The 18,036-nt window shown below is 32.9% G+C and overlaps 3 protein-coding genes across 6 annotated transcripts; 2 read left to right on the forward strand and 1 right to left on the reverse strand.

The window, feature by feature from the left end:
* Window positions 1-549: 549 nt before the first annotated feature.
* Window positions 550-12,195, reverse strand: LOC111998757 (CSC1-like protein At4g02900). Of its 4 annotated transcripts, none has more exons than XM_065768597.1 (14): window positions 11,998-12,195; window positions 9,519-9,852; window positions 9,087-9,242; window positions 8,245-8,380; window positions 6,679-6,780; window positions 6,467-6,586; window positions 6,229-6,309; window positions 5,029-5,369; window positions 4,299-4,544; window positions 3,479-3,803; window positions 2,639-2,875; window positions 1,449-1,646; window positions 1,255-1,351; window positions 550-1,145 (listed from the first exon to the last, which is right to left on the reverse strand). In XM_065768597.1, exons 2-13 carry the CDS (start codon window positions 9,827-9,829, stop codon window positions 1,325-1,327), a joined length of 2,280 nt encoding a protein of 759 aa, XP_065624669.1. In that variant the 5' UTR covers window positions 9,830-9,852; window positions 11,998-12,195; the 3' UTR covers window positions 550-1,145; window positions 1,255-1,324. The 4 variants fall into 4 exon arrangements, with proteins under 4 accessions (XP_065624669.1, XP_065624670.1, XP_023886615.2 ...); XM_065768598.1 differs by lacking the exon at window positions 11,998-12,195 and adding an exon at window positions 11,426-11,619 and having other exon boundaries at window positions 550-1,130; XM_024030847.2 differs by lacking the exon at window positions 11,998-12,195 and adding an exon at window positions 11,426-11,619.
* A 1,659-nt stretch (window positions 12,196-13,854) lies between these two features.
* LOC111998776 (uncharacterized) lies at window positions 13,855-14,442 on the forward strand. Its single transcript, XM_024030873.2, has one exon. The coding sequence runs from the start codon at window positions 13,855-13,857 to the stop codon at window positions 14,440-14,442; it is 588 nt and encodes a 195-aa protein (XP_023886641.2).
* Window positions 14,443-16,950: 2,508 nt separating this feature from the next.
* LOC136065437 (uncharacterized) lies at window positions 16,951-17,511 on the forward strand. Its single transcript, XM_065768601.1, has one exon. The coding sequence runs from the start codon at window positions 16,951-16,953 to the stop codon at window positions 17,509-17,511; it is 561 nt and encodes a 186-aa protein (XP_065624673.1).
* Window positions 17,512-18,036: the final 525 nt, after the last annotated feature.

Here is an 18,036-nt window from a genome sequence, read left to right on the forward strand (position 1 = left end):
AGATCCATCAGAAAAGTACTTAACAGTGTAAACCCAACAAGAAAGAAACTGTTTGATTCTTATAAATAGCACTCATTTCCTCTTCCATAACATGTAATCTGGATGAAGATAAGACTTGCTTATAAGATGATGGAATAGAAATAGAGGATATAATACCAACAAAGGAGTGCAGGTAAGGTGAAACACTGTATAAAACACAAAATGAGCAAGTGGTTGGTAATCAAGATATAAAAGAGAAAATGAAAACTTATAATTCAGAATAGCAGAAGGCATACAATTAATGAAATGGCACGCAATGAGAACATCACCCCAAAGTCGATTGAGAACTTGGGTATTGAACAAGGTGCAAACTTCTAACAAATAGCACTACTTTCGTTCAGCAACATCATTGTATTTGAAGGTTTGTGCATAGCTAGTTTGACGATCGGCCAAAAAAGAATTTATAACAGATTGTGATTTATCGTAATACATTACCAAATTGAAGAATCTTAATGGGATTATCAAACTAAATAAAGATTTCTCAATAAAATTTAGAAACAATATGAGATGACTTGGATCCTTATTTCAATAAAAACAAACGTGTCATTTGAAAATAATTGTCAACAAATACAATAAAAATAAGGAAACTCAACATAGAAGAGTGGGAGTGAACATATATGTCCGTGTGTCAACATTGAAGGATCGAGACTGATGACCATGACCACTAGTTGAAAAAGAGCTATGGAAACTGACATGCTTCACATTCTAAATTAAAGACATCACTTAATGTAAGAATTGCAGACATGAGTTCGGCAAAAGACGAATGATCTATAGAAAGAGAGTAGAAAAATCTGAGGTTTACATTTGTTTGGGCAAAATGACCTTAAAAGACCCTCAAGCTGCTTTGATGTACACTGAACAAAGTTTTCTTTAGGCCATCCATGTCATGTGCATCTGCATATTACTCTTTCAAAAAAGACCCTTTCTATTCCACCAGAATAGACCCTCAAGCTGCTTTAAAAATGGATGCAAATTACTCTTTCTATTCCACCAGAATGCCAATTGAGAGATTGCACAACCTCAAACAGTCTTCGTAGTTCTTACACAGGTTTCTTGGAAGAAACAATAATTCAAGCCAGCAAATAATTTCCCTGGTAAAAGCAAAGCTGTCACAGAGAAGTTAGCTTTCTAGCATGCCAAAAACTCAACACATTTTCTGCTAGAAATGATATCATTGAAATTTAAAAATGGGAAAATTTTTGGTCAAGAGGTTACCGGAATTCTCAAGAGGCAATACCACTGTGCTTTCTATAAAGTTGTCTGTCACTTCGCACTTTATGAGCATTCATGAGGAGTGACTTTTATCATGTACCTATTCAATTATTGAAAAAGATTATTAGAATCCCTGTGCTTATGGAATGACTATATGATTCTTTCCTAATATCTCAAAGATCAGCTTCAGAACTGACATCAAAACTATGAATACTACTCTGACGAGAAGTCCTCTTTGTAGGAACAAGTGGATTGTTCTCTTCTTCATCAATGACTACTGGTATATCCAACTTGCTGCCCTTGAAAACTGGGTGTATGTAAGCATCCTGAAGATAGGTTTTCAGGTTCAGGTTTGGTTCAGTAGCCCTTTCAAGCGTATCCTTCACCATGGCCTCCTGTAAAAAAATGTTATACAGAATCTTTTCAAAAAATTATGGCCAAGGAAAAAGAACAAGAGTCAGCTTCCTGTATATTTTTCATCAGTAGCTCATACTAAGGTGGTAGGCTATACATTGTTCAAGAGACATTCTCTTTATGAGGACATCATGGGCAAACCATCAGGTGTATCAGGGTAAATGGCATTCATAAGAAATATAGTGATTTTTGAATGCATACCACCCATTCTATTTAGTATTGAAAGTACATATATGTTTCCCCTAGGTACAATGCAGAAAGTTCTATGTCCATGTGTGATGTGTCCCAACATGTAAGGGTTATTTGTATAGGTTGGGATTGTGTCCAGTGCATCAGTTGCTTTGGACACGTGTCCAGTTTTGGACAAGTGTTCGTTTCCCAACGTGTCCAGTGCACTAATGCACTGGACACAAGCTGTGTCCTATTTGCATAAATTGAAGTTTATTTGAGTTGGGGTAGTTTGTGCCTATAATACTGTGTAGAATTGTCTACGAAGTTGTGTAGCATAAGTAGTGTTGTATTTAGAACACAATGAACTCTTTTATGGGTAGTTGTGAATAGGAGGTCACATGTGGCAATCTTCCATCTATGTTCTGTATTATCACTATCTAACAAAGAACAGAAGAAGTTTGGAATACAAAACAGTTCATAGGAGGATTGGGCTTTCCTCAAACCATGACTTCTTTCCACAGCCGGTCCTAAAAAGAAAATAACATGTGAAAGAATGCTGGTTTTGATTTTAGCATTTAATTTAATAAAAAATTATAAGAATGGTCCTTTTTTCAAATACAAAAACTTAAAGAAACCAGAATAAAGCTGACACCTCAACTTCAGGATATGTCAATGAACTCATCAAAAATCCATTTCTAAAATTTTGCCATAATTTTATGAATCCACTAATCTCATAAAGATGGAAGACAAATACAGCTTAACGTATAAAAATAGCTCTTCACCAAATGTGTTCCTCACTAACCTGCAATGGAAATCTCACAAAAGCAGATTCAAAACGCCCCTTGCAAAATATATGAAACCATAGTGTCAAAATCGGCTGTGCAATGAGACATGGTGTTGTCGATTTGTCAGCACCTGAAGCACCCAACAATCCCATATGAATAATTTGAGCTATTATCAAGCCAATAATTATGCGCCGATGAACATCTGGCCAAAAGGATGCCCCACTTTCATACTTCTGGTCATACACATTGATAATCTTGCAAAAAGAAATCAAAAGCCGTAACACCAATCAGATAATGAGGTTTCTGCAGGACATTTTGTCTATTGTGTTTTACCAACTCAAGGTCCAAGAAAATTAAAATATAAATAGTCAAAATGTGCTAAAGAAAATTTACAGAACTGAAAGAACATTTCACGGTTAAGTTGTCATTGCATGTGTATCACTCATTTCAAGGTGCGTGGAATGCATAATTTAAGGGTTACACTTACAACTTGACTAATGTGACACTGCCACATAGGGAGCCACAACATTTTCTGCTTTTTTTTTTAATAGTATGCTAGAACTCATAACATATGAAGAATTATTCTATTAGGTATAATGTTGATTGGTTAGATAAATATAGAAATTTATGTTATAGCTTGAAACCGTAAGAGAGGCATGTCAGTTGCCAGGGGTTAAGTGAAAATAAAAATGAACTAGTAACTGTGAACATATTGCACTAACTCTCAATACAAATTCATTTGAATTTTTTTTTTTTTTTTCCGCTTTTATCTTCTCCACATCCTAGCTTCTATTTGATGCATTTATACACGTGTTAAAACATTTAAAGATGACTGCCAACCCTATATCTTGATGTACCTGATGACGGAATATCAAAAAGGAAAAGGCAAAGAAGGCAACTATGAATGGAAGAAGTACGGGTGTAATGACAGAATAAACAAGCCCCAGCAAGATATACAACTGTATCCGAGGTTCAGAAGTAGCAAAGCTCAAAAAACCAGGATCCATTGCCTGCTCCCTATCTTGCTCTGTCTTAACCAAAAATGTGTTCTTAAGGTGGAATATAACTAATGGAACCATTCTGAGGATCTCTGCAGCAATCCCAGCCCATCCATCGACCATTATATAGGTGATGAAGAATGTCGCTTTCATTGGGACAGACATACCAATGGTTTTGGCAAACCTGCATGAGCAGCAGAACCTTTGATTATATTCTCATTTTCAGTAGGACAATCTGTAATGATATGGCACAAGAAAAGGAACACTAGAAAGAATCCCAGGACTTCAAAATGCAAGCATAAAGCACTCATATTTTTCAATAAATATTTTATTGTAATTAACACATTGCATCATAAATAAATCCAGATATGAATATTATGAACACAAGCATGCTCTGCAGTTTGGAGAGAGCAGGTCCTGAGTTTAGCTCTTTGGAAATTATATTCAATCACATTAATTCAGGGTAGTCTATGATTTATTTCTCTGAAAATGTTTCAAATGGAAACTGAGGATCAAAGGGATCTTCTTGACACAAAATATTGATCTCAACTATGCTTTGCCGAACAAAATATTATATTCTGTCCTTTTCCTATTGCGTTGATGGAAAGGAATAAAAAGTAACATAATGTACTTGTTCTTAGACCATTTTTACAAATGAGCAAATAAAGGAGCAACATACTCTCCAGCGGGGGCGTCAATAAACTGATGAAGTTGCTGAAGTGCTGTTCCTGTGACAACACTTCCAAGAAACACATTAACTAGTATGAATAGATGATATTTTTGAGCAGATCTCCTCTCCAATGATGAGAGTGATGTAAATCCTTCTATTTGGGACATAGTCATAAGAACTTTTGGAAGTACAATAAGAAATATCTTTAATGCAATGCCTGGGAGAAATCCTTGGATTACAGACGTGACAACTTTCCTGCACAAAGATTTCAAGCCTCAGTTATAATTGATACACACGACAAGAAAATTTGATGTGCTTTTATACTGTAGGAAATAAGAAGAAGATAAAAGAAGTATATTTTTACTAAATTTCAGCATATGAATAGGAATAAAACATATAGACATTGAAATCATTAAGTAATATGCACTTTCTCCTTGTCTACATCCTACCACATTCTTTCCATAAGAAAGCCAGTTCAAACATGAGCATAAATTTGTCAATATTGTTAACTTATAGTTGCAGTGTGCCCCCTAATATTAGTATAATAATAATATCATGATTCTCCTTTTAGCTTGGAAAGCTCACAATTTTGTTTGATGATGAAACCAAGAAAATAGCACAGTAAAAGCCAAGAGGTTCAGTATAGCATTTAAAAAAAATTGATTCATTCAATTCAAGAATAGAATGGGTTTGACATACTGAAAGAAGGCATTTAATAATAGAAGGAAAAGGTTCCTACTTTTCTATTAGTGGCTTCAAGAAAGGAAGAACCTTCTCAATGCCCTCAATGTTGGCCAGAGATTGAACGAACGCTATAGGTATCATAAAGAAGAAAATAAGGAAAAATAGACCAACAGCCATAAGCAATCTACGAATAGTGAGTTCAAAATATGGAATCGCAAGATTGTCCCAAAAGACATCACGTGGCTCAGGAGCCCAATCTGTCAACCAAATTGTAGGGTCTTTTGATTGCTGAGTTTGAGCACAGACAGCTGCTCCCCATCGTGTTTTGAATGAAACAAATGCTGCTGGAACTATAGCCTTGGGATCAATAATTACCCTTTCTCTTTCTGCATCTTCCTGAATGAAAGTAACATTGTTAAACATCTAAAGGAGAAAAAAGAGAAACATCCTTATCTATCAGTTTCATTTTTCAGAAAAGAAGAGAAGATCTAGAGGCATCGATATGAGGACTGCATTGCCTAATATAAACAATGTATAATAATAGCTAATTATTAGCACATTCTGTTATATCATTATATGTCAAGAAGATATACAGGTATTAAGAAGGTTTAACATTATTTTATCACTTCTTATATGTCAATGTCATCCTTCTCCAAAGACTGTGTTTTCAAATAGTAAACATAATATAACCTGAGTAACACTCTTCCACTAAAGAAAAATTGCAAATCTCTAACCTGTGTTAACAGGGACATTATTCAAACATTCTTAACACCTAGCCATTCCCAATCTCCCCCCACCAAAAAAAAAAAAATTTGTAGTTCCAATAATTTAAACCAAACTAGTAAGAAAACAGAATTTGTCCATATTTTATAGTATGATGCTGGCAACTCTTTAATTTACTCTTAAATTTTCTTAGATGTTATCATAAAATGTTATCAGGCCTCATCATGTACTTTATGATGACAAACATACTAGCTGAGTTTGAAAAAAGGATGTACTTTCTACCATCCACAGGGAGAATGAAGCAGACTATTAACCATGTAAACACAATCACATGAGCAAATAATTAGGTGGCAAAGCAGAGGACATAAAACAAATAATAGCAAAGCCACAGTAACAACAATAATAACAGTAAAAAAGAATAAAGTACTTACAGAAAAATAACAAGCCTACAAGAAATAGGACACTAAATGTTAAAAAAGAATCTAGAAAGATGACACGAAACCTCATTTGCCAGTGCAAAATCAAGACTTACTTCTTCACTCAACTTTGCAATCTCATCAGTGTAATGGTCAATAGCATCCACTCTACTTCCCCAAAGTCCCCAGAAACCTGTCTATATATAAATGGATGTCAGATGAACTCAAGAGTCTTAAATCACTATGAAATTTATTATCATTTTCATTTTATGCAAGTAAGACAAGGGGCTCAATTAGAGAGGTATCTAATTCAACAAGAACAAAAGCCAAATTTTACCATTCGGAGAGAAGTACCTTTATAGTAGGCTTATTCACAGGATTTCTCTCATACTTATTTTGGTAGTAGACAAGCCAGTTTTGAAAGCTATTCTTTTTTTCAACCAATTTTGCAAGCTTAACTGCATTGTGTACAACCTACAAAAATTAAAATACATGGAGCTTCACGTAACTATATGCTACTGCCTGCACCAGTCAAACTATTAACAGAATTTGATACAGTTACTCACTTGGTGTGTCAGATAATGATCAGGATGATTTACGCAAAAGAAATGTTCAATGTGCTCACTGACTGATTCATCCGGATCTGGGGGAACATTTCTCACAAGAACCTGCAAAAGGACTTAAGAGTCAATATCATAAACAGAAGGCTAAAATGTAATTCGTATATAAGAAAATGCTAATGGGAGCAACAAATGGACACACATACACATTTTTCTTCAGATATGCTAGTGGCAAGAATATAGAATGACTATTAAATTACCAATTCTTCCAAAAGTTTAAGCTATTAGGAAATTGTGAAGTTAATCATTTAAATATTATTCTAACACTCCCCTTCACATATTGGCCCAAACTCTCCCTAAATAAATGGGCCCCAAAAAATGGAATTTTTAACTTTTATATTGGGAGGTAGAGTGGAGATAGGGTTTAAACTTAGGGCCACCTGCTTTGATATATGATAAATTCTCAATTGTCCCAAAACCTTAAGCTATTAGCAAATGGTGAATTTAATCATTTAACCATTATTCTAACAGATACCAAATTAGGAGCATCTTTGTCACCAATAAATAAATTGGTTGGCCAGCTATATGTGAAGGTATATGATGAAGTTCTCACAACAAGTTTTGAAGTGTATGGTATACAAATGCAACATTTTAATGAGACTCTTTGATAGTTGAGATTGCATTAAACAAAATTTCACAAGGTATGGTTTAATATAGGTAAAACAAGGGCTATATGCTACAAATTAATGAGCAAGTATGCACACATACATGAGAGAGAGCTATGTAAGTGTTTGCAAGTTTTCATGTATTCTAATTCAAATGGACCACTGAATTAAATCAGGAAAAATTATTTTTATTTTTATTTTTAATCCTGTCATTAAAATGGAGTTATATGCCATACATGCAGAAGATTGATATCTGGAACCAGAACAATGATGACAAATAATTTTTTTCTTTAAATCTTTAGATGCGTTATTAGTAGTCTGTAATCTTACGTGGAATTTTTTACTGTTTGACTGAATAATTTTTTTTTTTTAAATCGATGGTATAAATTCATGGAGAGATAATATGATACAGGAAAGCAAAAAAACATTCTAATCACTTGTGAACAACTCCATTTGAATAATATGGTATTTCACTTTTTAAAGACTGGCACTTTTTATCCATGTGTTGGAGTGTAGGTTTCAGATAAGCCCTCAACTTTTGAAGCATTATAAGGGTAATTTAAAGAACTATTAATAAAATGCAAGAGATTAGTTTATCTGATATCATTGTGCACAAGTGAATGTTTCTCTATGAAATTCTACATTTTCCACAATAGATCAACATGGATAAGTCCCATAATCAGATAAAGATTGAACTTGGATTGAAGGTTTAGCATTTACTAATATTCATCTATGATAAGAGGCTATAGTATCTCTCCTATTAATTAATATTTCCATACATGTAATTATTCTATGAATCATAGGACTTGATTATTCGATTAATCTTAATTTGCTCCTTATAGAATATGTCTACAAGCCTGAAGAAACAGAAAAAACCATAATGTAAGACAAGTTTCTAAAAATTTACAGTGAATTGATCTGGACGACGACATTCAGATGCCAAAAATTCCAACCTCATGGTAGCTACTTTCTTGTATTCCTTGTAAAGAACATAGAATGTCCAAAATGAGCAGACATACGACATTACAAGATGAGCCCAAAACCTGGAAGAGAATAACACAAAATTTCTTAGCAGTATGGACCAACATTTCCAAATTGGACTACGTAAAAAATAAAAAAAATAAAAAACAAACAAAAACAGAAGAACATATTTTTCAAAGAAATCAACGAGACAAACTCAAGTACTCACTCACTAAATTGAGAAAACCCAAGATTATGCTTAAAATTAGGATAAGAGCTGTTAATGGTGTTTTGTACCATTCATGAGAAATCAACATTCAAGAAGGTTCCTCCAGGATACCATATTTCAATATGGAAACTTAAATTATGAACAGTTCTATGATTTCAATCTTCGATAAGTTTTTCCATCAGTAGTGACGACAAGTAGTACAAGTAATGTAGGTATAAAAAGTTTGAGATATTTCAAACTATGTCAAACTTAGTAGAAATAGCATTCTAAATCATATAATTCCATTCGATTTTTAGATTTAATAGTGAAAAGAATTATGCACCTTCATTCCACTGAACCATAATGAAATTATCACTTTTAGCCCTTATTACTTGAAGAAAAATAATGTCAAGAAAATTTAATTATCAGAAATAAGAAAACAGAAAATCTGCAAGGGAGAGAATTGTTACACAGCTTTACAAAATAACTGAAAAAAGCTTATAAGCCTATAAGAAAAAAACATACAAATTGAGAATCTAAACTGAATATATACATGTTTGTGGAACTAAATCATTTCTCACCTTTTCGATCCTGTAGGAATATTGGATATTGAAAGCTTGTCGATATTGCTAAATGTAAGATTCTTAAACTTTGCTAATTCTAGTGTCTTCCCAGTCCAGTTTACGGGTACCAAAACCACAAGAGTAAGAATGGTTATAGGGAAAAGAATTTTCAAACTGCAAAAAAAAAAAAAAGGAGTCTTCAAATTAGTTGATGCATCAAAAGTAAAGAACAAAATCAATAAGTAATAGCGCAGTCATTTGTTAATATGTGTCTGCTTTAAATTGCATAACCCATCAAGAATTTTAACACACACACAAAACTAAGTCAGCTCTGTATTAGTGATAACATAATTAAAAGGAAAAAAAAGAGTAGTCACAAGGATTAGGATACCATGCACAGTGGAAAATACAGAGATACAAATTCACAGGAACTATAAACTATAAACTCACCCAAGAAGGTAGATCCTAATATATACAGCAGAATCAAGCCCTGCATGTTCAACAAGCTCAGGTTCTGGCATCTTCAATGCGGCAGGCATCCAATTCAAAAACCTCATGTACATTTTGAAATCCAAGTTGACGAATCTGCCTAAAGCCACAGAGCTCTTTGGGCTGCTTCTTAAACCCTTGAGATACCATTTTGGGAAGTAAACTCTATCATTGACAGGTTGTAGCCGCAATATTGCAAATGCCACAAGAAATGCAAATGCAGACAGAATATTAATAGCAGCTGCAACACAAATATCTTGAAGAGTGGCCATCTGTTTCCTTGAAAATTATTGATCTGCTAGATTCAGCATAAACAAAAAAGGAACATCTCAGTTGCTAACTCCCAAGGAGCTATAGTTGTGAGATATATGGTACTAAGATACCACATGTTAGATTTTACTATCTAAAATTTATTCAACCCCAATGCCACAATGCATGTTTCAGTGAGTTTTTACTTTGATACCAAAAGTTATTATGTAAGAGTTGATATCCTCCAGCCTCCAGGGTATATTACTCAAGTAATAATGCAAGAGTTACTATCCAAACTCCAAACTAAAATTTTTCAAAGCTCATTTTTCCCTCAACAACCAGTTTCTCCAGCTTATTTCACCAAATTTTGGATTTATGCTCAGTATAGGAAAAATGCTGTACGAGGTAACACAGAAACAAGAAAATCAACAACAACAAAAAGGTGCCGCATAATATAAATCAAGAAATCCTCTTTCTTTGGCTGGAATAGAAGGGACATAAGTTACAAATTTGCAATCTACAGTCAGAGAATATAAACTATCTTTGTCATTCCATTCGCTTATAACAACCAGGACATATTGGAAATTTTGCACCAGAGAAGCAGAACTATAGTAATACGACCATCATTCTTCCTTCATATGTGTGTGTGTATTATAAGGTTGGTTCAAATCTTTAGAAGAAATATCATGTGCTGGATTGTGGGTAAATTTTTCATAGTCACTGAATGATAGTTGTAAAATTCTTGTAGTCATAGCTTTGTAATGTGTGACTTATCAAATTTATGGCAGGCCATGGCTATATATATATATAGAGAGAGAGGTAAAAATTAGGTATAATTCCTTAGGTATTGTATCTTTTGGTCCATTTATATTGAGAGGAAGGGAGGGAAAATAAAGTGGAGCAGAGTACAATTGGCCCAAAATTAACCTATTTTCAGCTAACTCTACTCTATTCTCCCTCTCTCTCTCTCCTCTCAATCCAAACGAGCCCTTATTTGGATTGAGAAGGAGAGAGAGAGTAAAGTAGAGTAAAGTAAAATTGTCCCAAAATTAGTTTATTTTCAGCTAACTCTAATCTACTCTACTCTCTCTCCCTCCCCTCTCAATTCAAACAAGCCCTTAAATTCCCTTCAATAAAATTAAGCATTGTGTTTGCATTGACCAACAAATTACATGGTTGAATTTAATTGTCCTTTGAGTAGATACCATTATTTTTTCTGTATTAATCAATACAGCTATCACGTTAAATTTAATTAGAGTACCTAAGATACATTACCTAAGCAACTATACCTAAGTTTAACCCTACACGCACAAAACCTTTTTTTTTTTTTTTTTTTTTTTACAATAAAAAAAAAAAAAAAAACCAGCTTGATAATAAAAGAAAATAAAATCAGAAAACTTTGGCCCCTCTGTTTTATTATATATAGCCCTGGTTTCAAAAACATGAAAAGCTCCCAACTTGTAAGTCTCACAAGACTAGTCTTTCTCGTTCTTATCATATTCATGCCCCCCAAAGAAAACCCATATCGTATTTTCATTCAATTTCCCTTATTTGCCCTGGAAACAAACAGAATGTAAAAAAAAAAAGAGACACAGGAGATTCTCAGGAAATAGAAATACCTGGAGATTTGGCCACCCCTGTGAATGCTCTTTTTTTATTGGGGTGGGTGAGATTTGATTTCTTGAGAGGGATTGGATTTCGATGCATAAATAGGATATTTATTTTGGTTTTCCTTTTTTGGGAATGAGAGAGCAGCAGCGGTTGGAATGGCGGCAACAAGCTCGGAAGCGTGTCCATGGTTTGGTTGTTTTATGCACTCCATAACGACTAACAAATAGTACTGTATTTTGAATCTTATATGATTACCAAACTGCCCTTCTGTATTCTTTGTTTGTTTAATTGTTTGATTAAACAGAAGGAGCAATGTGGAAAATTAACCAATTTACACACCATCTATGATTTGAATTTTGAAGTTTTTAAGCTCAGCCCAAGGGGAAAAAAAGACTTTTTTTATTATTTAATAATGAAATTTGGTTGATCTTTCATTATATTTTCATTATAAATTGAGTCATTAACTCATCGTAAGTCAAAATAAAATATAAATAGATTATATCGGGATTCACCACAATTCACAACAAGAAAATTATAAAAATGTTATGAGATTTTGTTGAGTTATCGTAATTTTTCGCACCTTTTCCTTTGAAGAGTAGAGATTGGTCTTCCCCAACGATTAACAAGCTCTCTTTATTTCTTGAGGGACTGTTTTTGCCCTTTGCACATTTGCCTAATCATACAATAGCATTTGAAGACTCCCCCAACATAGCTATATATTGTATTTGTTGCAATGTATAATAGGCATTTTTTTCCAAGAACTCCCCCTAACATTTCTATTCCAGATTAGCAGATCCTTAGGCCTTCTCTCTAGCTTCATGAAGGAAGGAGGCGATGAGTTTATTTGTAAAACGGAATACTCTTTATAATAGAAACATCACACACGAGAAAAATCTCATCAATAAGTACATGGTTCCAATTTTGTGTACCCAGATCAATGAGAGCACGTACACATCAATCTTGGCGGGACCACCTTATAAGTAGTAGGTAATTGGATCCTTTTTATTTTTTTTTCTAAATTTGAATATATTCGATCACCCATATATTGCTACTTTTCATTGTGTGCTAAATTCTCTTTTTAATTGATAATATGATTAATTACTTAATTTTTCTTGCGACATAGTAAATCTTATATAGGATTTAATTAATTTTAATTTTTTATTAAAAAATTATTTTCATAAAACAATTGTAACAAGTATTGTTAGTAATCTTCAAGAAATGATGATACATACATTCGAAAAATAGTCTATTATTTTTATATAAGTTCTACTCATCTATTGGACCTAATTTATCAAAGCACTATTACAACTTCACTTAACATTTAAAAATTAAAAATTAAAAAATAAATAAATAAATAAAAACAAATAACATCCTTAAACTACAAAAGCAAATATAAAATTTAAATTCACTTAAAATAAAAGTAATACAAAAACTCTTCATACCATAAATCATAAAATATAAAATAAACTTATTTTCTCTATAAATGTCACTCTTAAAAATAAATTAAGGAGTAAAAAGAAAAAAAAAAAGGGTGGCTTTGATAATGATTTTTTGATAAAGGGTTTGATAATTAATTAGTTGATAAGAGATCCTTCTATATAATGAGGAGGAAAAAAAATCATATATTTTGCTATTCATCAACCACCCCAATTTTCATCTTCCGTCTCCTTTGCTTGATGTAACCTCTATTTATCTTTCTTAATAGGGAAAAACATATTGCACAAATATGTGGATACACAGTTTGAGATATTCTAAGTCTCTTTTGGCCATATTTAGGATTTTAGGTATGAATAATAGATTTTAATAATAAAGGTTCTGTTTGTTACCGTTGTTTAAATAACAGTTTTCAGTGTTTAAACAATATTATACGTATTTTTGTATACTTTTTTACCCGCATGTATTTTCAAAAAATATAAACAATATTGCTTGAACAATATTACTAAACGGACCCAAAATTTTCTGAGAACTATTAATTCTAATTTTAATTTGGATAGAAAAAAATTGAGTAATTTTTTTAATATATTGGAAGGACAAATTATCAAGATATTCTATTGACCGGTCGTTAAAAAAACAAAAACAAAAAACAAAATTGTGCTAGGTGAGAGGCTTATTTTTATTATTATTATTATTCTGCAAAACTTTTTAAAAAAAACGTTTTTGCAGTATGCTACTACACAACCCTACTACTACTAGGACTAGGATAGGAGTCATAGAACTGGTTTCACCGTTTCAAATTCGGAAAGGAAAAACTCTACAGCAATTTTTTAACCCTCACTCTCTATATATATAGCTCCCCATTAGCCCACTTTCTCTCACAGTCATACTCCCAAGTCCCAAGTCTGAAACTCCGTCGTTGTTGTTATTTCATAGTTTCGCTTTTCTAGCTTTCTCGTTCTTCAAGTTGATCAGTCTCTCTTTATTAGTATTCTTCAACAACATGTCTAGTACTAGTGAAGCACAATTCAATGGCAAGAACGTTAATGCATCGATGCAACAATTGCTACCACCATCAGATTTGCAAGTTTACATGCCTCTCATTGGTCTAAATTCACAGGGAGAAGAGGTTGTTTTTGAATTTCTTGTATCCTCGTCTTCAAGACTCTCTGACTTTGTGTTTCACATTACTACGGGAGAGTCACACCCCATGACAGAGACGGAGACGGAGACAACAATAACACTCATTGAAACCATATCAGACAATGCTGTCGGGGAAGAACAAGAATATGATGATGCTGGTTGGTTGGATTACATGGATGATGAAGATTATGATGATGAGGAGGAGGAGGGTGATGAAGAGGCAGTGAGGCCAGCGAGTGAAGAATCAATAATGGGATTGGAGGTAGTGAGGATTGAAGAACGGTCGGTGGATTTGGCTGGTGAGGCTTGTGCAGTGTGTTTGAATGAGTTTTCTATTGGCTCTGAAGCTAGGCGTATGCCATGCTCACATACCTATCATCAAGACTGCATTATTCAGTGGTTGGGGAGGAGTAACATGTGTCCAATGTGTCGCTACAGGTTGCCTTAGGTTTGAGTTTGATCAGAAATTAATTTGTGCTTCTAGCTTCTTCTTCTGATCATTTATGCAGTCTTCTATTGTTTTTTTTTTTTGGGTACAAACATGGATTAACTTGTATGCCTTTTAAGGCTTTTTAGTTGTGTATGAGGAAAATTTGTAGTTAAACTTACCTGATCTGATTAATTGGATACATCTTTTTGTGAGCAAAAAGTATGTTTCTTATATTTGTTTTGTTTTACAGATCGAGATATAATTTTTTTTTTTTTTTTAATCTCTTAGCGTTGTGTAGAAAATTATGACTACATTAGTCTCACTGAAGGCATTGTATATTGTCATCTAAGACTACTTTTTTTTCTTTTTGAAAGTATTAGATGATAGTTCATCTAAGTTTTACGTACTGTGGATTTTGCACAAAGACGCACAGATTAGAAAGAATTTAAGTATTTAACGCCTCCGCATACCAGTGCCTATAACACCTATAGAAAAGCAGCCCCTAAATATGTGATGCTAGTTTTCTTTTTCTTTTTTAATTCGCTTTCAGACTATTTTCAATGTTGACGGCAGGGTAATAATATTTAAGTATATTCGCTGAAAAATGGCATGAATATTTGTTAGATTGCCCTGTCATTAAAGAGCAAGTAAGGTTTTATCATAATGAGATCTGCTTTTTTTTTTTTTTTTTATTCTATGACTAAGGTGGTAATTGCATAGGTGGGGCTTATCTTACTATCATTTTATGGTATGTCTAAGAGTATGATTGCATAGGCAGGCTTATCTTTTATTGTGGGTTTGCCGAGTTGGAAATTATAAGTTTTTCTGCATTCAACCGTCATCGTCCTGATTTTTTTTTTGGTTTAAAAGGGAGAAACTTGTTCTTTAGTCCCTCTATAAATCATAAGCACAAAATCCAATTTTTTGGCTAACAAATTTTATAATATTATTATTTCCTTCTTTGATTATTAATGTTATATCTCATGCTCTATCATAGCTCTCTGGAATTTATGATTCAAAATATGGTGGCTTTGGTTCTCTGCCCCAAAGTTTCCTAAACCAGTTGAGATTTAGCTGATGCTTTCTTGGTCCAAAAAATTGGAGGAAATTGGAAAGTTGCATGAAGTAAATGAAGCTTTGAAAAAGGTCTTATTTTAACTTGCTATGCATCTCAAGAGGGGGCATCCATGACACATTGGAGGAGCGTTACATAGATGTAGCGAAGAGTGCTGGTATGGTCAATTTTGCTTAAGAAAATAGCCATTTCTATAAGAACCTAGATGTTTAACTCTATATCTAATTGATATGGAACCCACACATTATCTTTAAAACAAAAAAATTTACATATTGCATGTACTTAAGAAAATATGCACATATGTTTGAGTTGATATAATTAAGAGAAAAAATAACAAATTATGTAATTTTGCTAGTATAACATAATGTTGAGTAATTCTAATAGCATCAAATTAAATGTGCTATTTTCATATCAAAATAGTGTTTGATTTTTCATTTTTGTGTCTTCTTAAAGTTATATTTTTCTCTCATCATCATAGTCATTAATTTAACTTCTTCTTTTTTATGGTTCTCAAGTTTGATTCTTTTTTTTTTTAGGATTTAAAATATATATATATATATTGGGTTTAAAATTAGAGGCCAAATAGGATATAAACACAATTTTATTAACAATATAAGGGATATTTCTATAAATAAAAAAATTGGTACATCTTAATTATTATCTTTTTATAGATGATTAACTTGAAAGGGATTAGTAAATAATTATTATCTTTTTATTTATATTTTTTAACACTTAATAAACATTATTATTATTATTATTATTATTATTATTATTATATGTGTGTATGTATTAATTTATATCTTTGTATAACTCTCATTTTTTAAAGGATGATTTTTTTTTTTTTTTGGGGTACATACTTGAAATAAAAACACTGGCTTCATCCTTCCACGTCTGCTACTTTAAAAAAAAAAAAAAAAAAAAAAAAAAAAAAAAAAAAAAAAAAAGCAATAGATGCATGTGAGATCTATCTTATTTTGAATTGATATAAAAATATAATTTTTTTTTTCATTTTAAAAAAATTGGGTTTTTTTTTTTTTTCCACTTGGGATCTCAGGCAATTGCCCATTTTGATTTTTGAATTTAACAAACGATACCAAAAAAAAAAAAATATGGGTATTTCAGTATTCTTGGAGCCAAAGAATAAATAAACCCTAGCTAGGATAAAACTGTTTTTACCCTACACCAATTTGTTTTGCTCTCTCTCTCTATATATAAGCCGACTTTCTCACTCTCCCAAGTCTAGATCTCCGTCATTGTTGTTATTCACAATATCCTTTTTCTAGTTTTCTCGTTCTTCAATTCATTTTTGTTGATCAGTCTCTCTTTTATATCAGTATATTCTTCAAAAACATGTCTAGTAGTACTACTAACAAGCCGATAACAAGAATGTTAATGCATTGGATTTGGTGCAAGAATTGCCACCACCGCCGCCGCCAAATTGGCAATATAACATGTCGTTATTTGCCTTGAATGCACAAGGAGAAGAGATTTTTTCGTCTCTTGAAGTCCAAAACTCCTCGCCACCTTCAAATTCTGTTCTCTCTGACTTGCCGTTAGAGAGAACAACACCACCCAATGAAACCATTTCAAACAATATTGCTGAAGTGGAAGAACAAGAACAAGATGATGATGATGATGATGGTATCGTTAGTCCTGTTTACATGGATATGGATTATGACCCTCGTTTTAGTGCTCATCGCAATCGTTTTCATGGAGGTCGTTTTACTCACCGTCATACTTATTTCATGACAATGGAAGATTCTGATGATGATGATGATGAAGAGGGAGTGAGGCCAGCGAGTGAAGAATCAAAAATGGGATTGGAGGTGGTGAAGATTGAAAAAGGGATGGTGGGCTTGGCTGGTGAGGTGTGTGCAGTGTGTTTGGATGAGTTTTGTGTCGAGTCGGAAGCTAGAAAAATGCCATGCTCACATACCTATCATCAAAACTGCATTTTTAAGTGGCTAGGGAAGAGTAATATGTGTCCAATGTGTCGCTATAGGGTGCCTTAGTTTTCATTTTGATCACAAATTTATTTGTGTTCTTAGCTTGTTCTGATCATTATATGTTTGTATTCTTTTTTTTTCTTTTTTTTTCCAATCATGGATCAATTTTAGTTGCGTTGAAGGACAATTCGTAATTGACATTACCTGATCTGATTAGATTGATCTTTTTTTGTGAGCAATAAGTATCTTTTTTTTTTTTTTTGTTTTGTTTTATGGAGATAAAAAGTGTCTTTTTTGTTTTATGTTGTCAAGTGAATTGAAAGAAAGTAGAAAACTGTGTCCCAAGGTTTTGGATCCTGTACTTTATTGGTTGAACAATGCTATATATCATGTAATGGACTGGCAATATTATCCTTTGCAAGGGTTCTAAAATTCTGAAGGGGAAACATATATGAGTTTCTTTGTTTCATGTTTAATACTGATATTTTAGCAACAAATCCAATAAATCAAAGTGAAGTGCTCAGCCTATTGATTTGTTTGGGAAAGGGAGTGTGTGCAATCTATTGCCTCCAGCTATTGGGAATCCCATTT

The sequence above is a fragment of the Quercus suber genome, unplaced genomic scaffold (genome assembly GCF_002906115.3).
Source record: "Quercus suber isolate HL8 unplaced genomic scaffold, Cork oak 2.0 scaffold_970, whole genome shotgun sequence".
NCBI lineage: Eukaryota > Viridiplantae > Streptophyta > Magnoliopsida > Fagales > Fagaceae > Quercus > Quercus suber.

Bases quoted from the DNA above. Each gene is read 5' to 3' on its own strand.
- LOC111998757 (XM_065768597.1), bottom strand. From the start codon at position 9,829: ATGGCCACTCTTCAAGATATTTGTGTTGCAGCTGCTATTAATATTCTG. The intron at 6,781-8,244 runs GTAAATTTTTAG...GTCCTTTTGCAG, and splicing joins GTCGTCCAGATCAATTCACT to GTTCTTGTGAGAAATGTTCC. The intron at 6,587-6,678 runs GTGAGTAACTGT...TAATTTTTGTAG, and splicing joins ATCATTATCTGACACACCAA to GTTGTACACAATGCAGTTAA.
- LOC111998776 (XM_024030873.2), top strand. From the start codon at position 13,855: ATGTCTAGTACTAGTGAAGCACAATTCAATGGCAAGAACGTTAATGCA.
- LOC136065437 (XM_065768601.1), top strand. From the start codon at position 16,951: ATGTCGTTATTTGCCTTGAATGCACAAGGAGAAGAGATTTTTTCGTCT.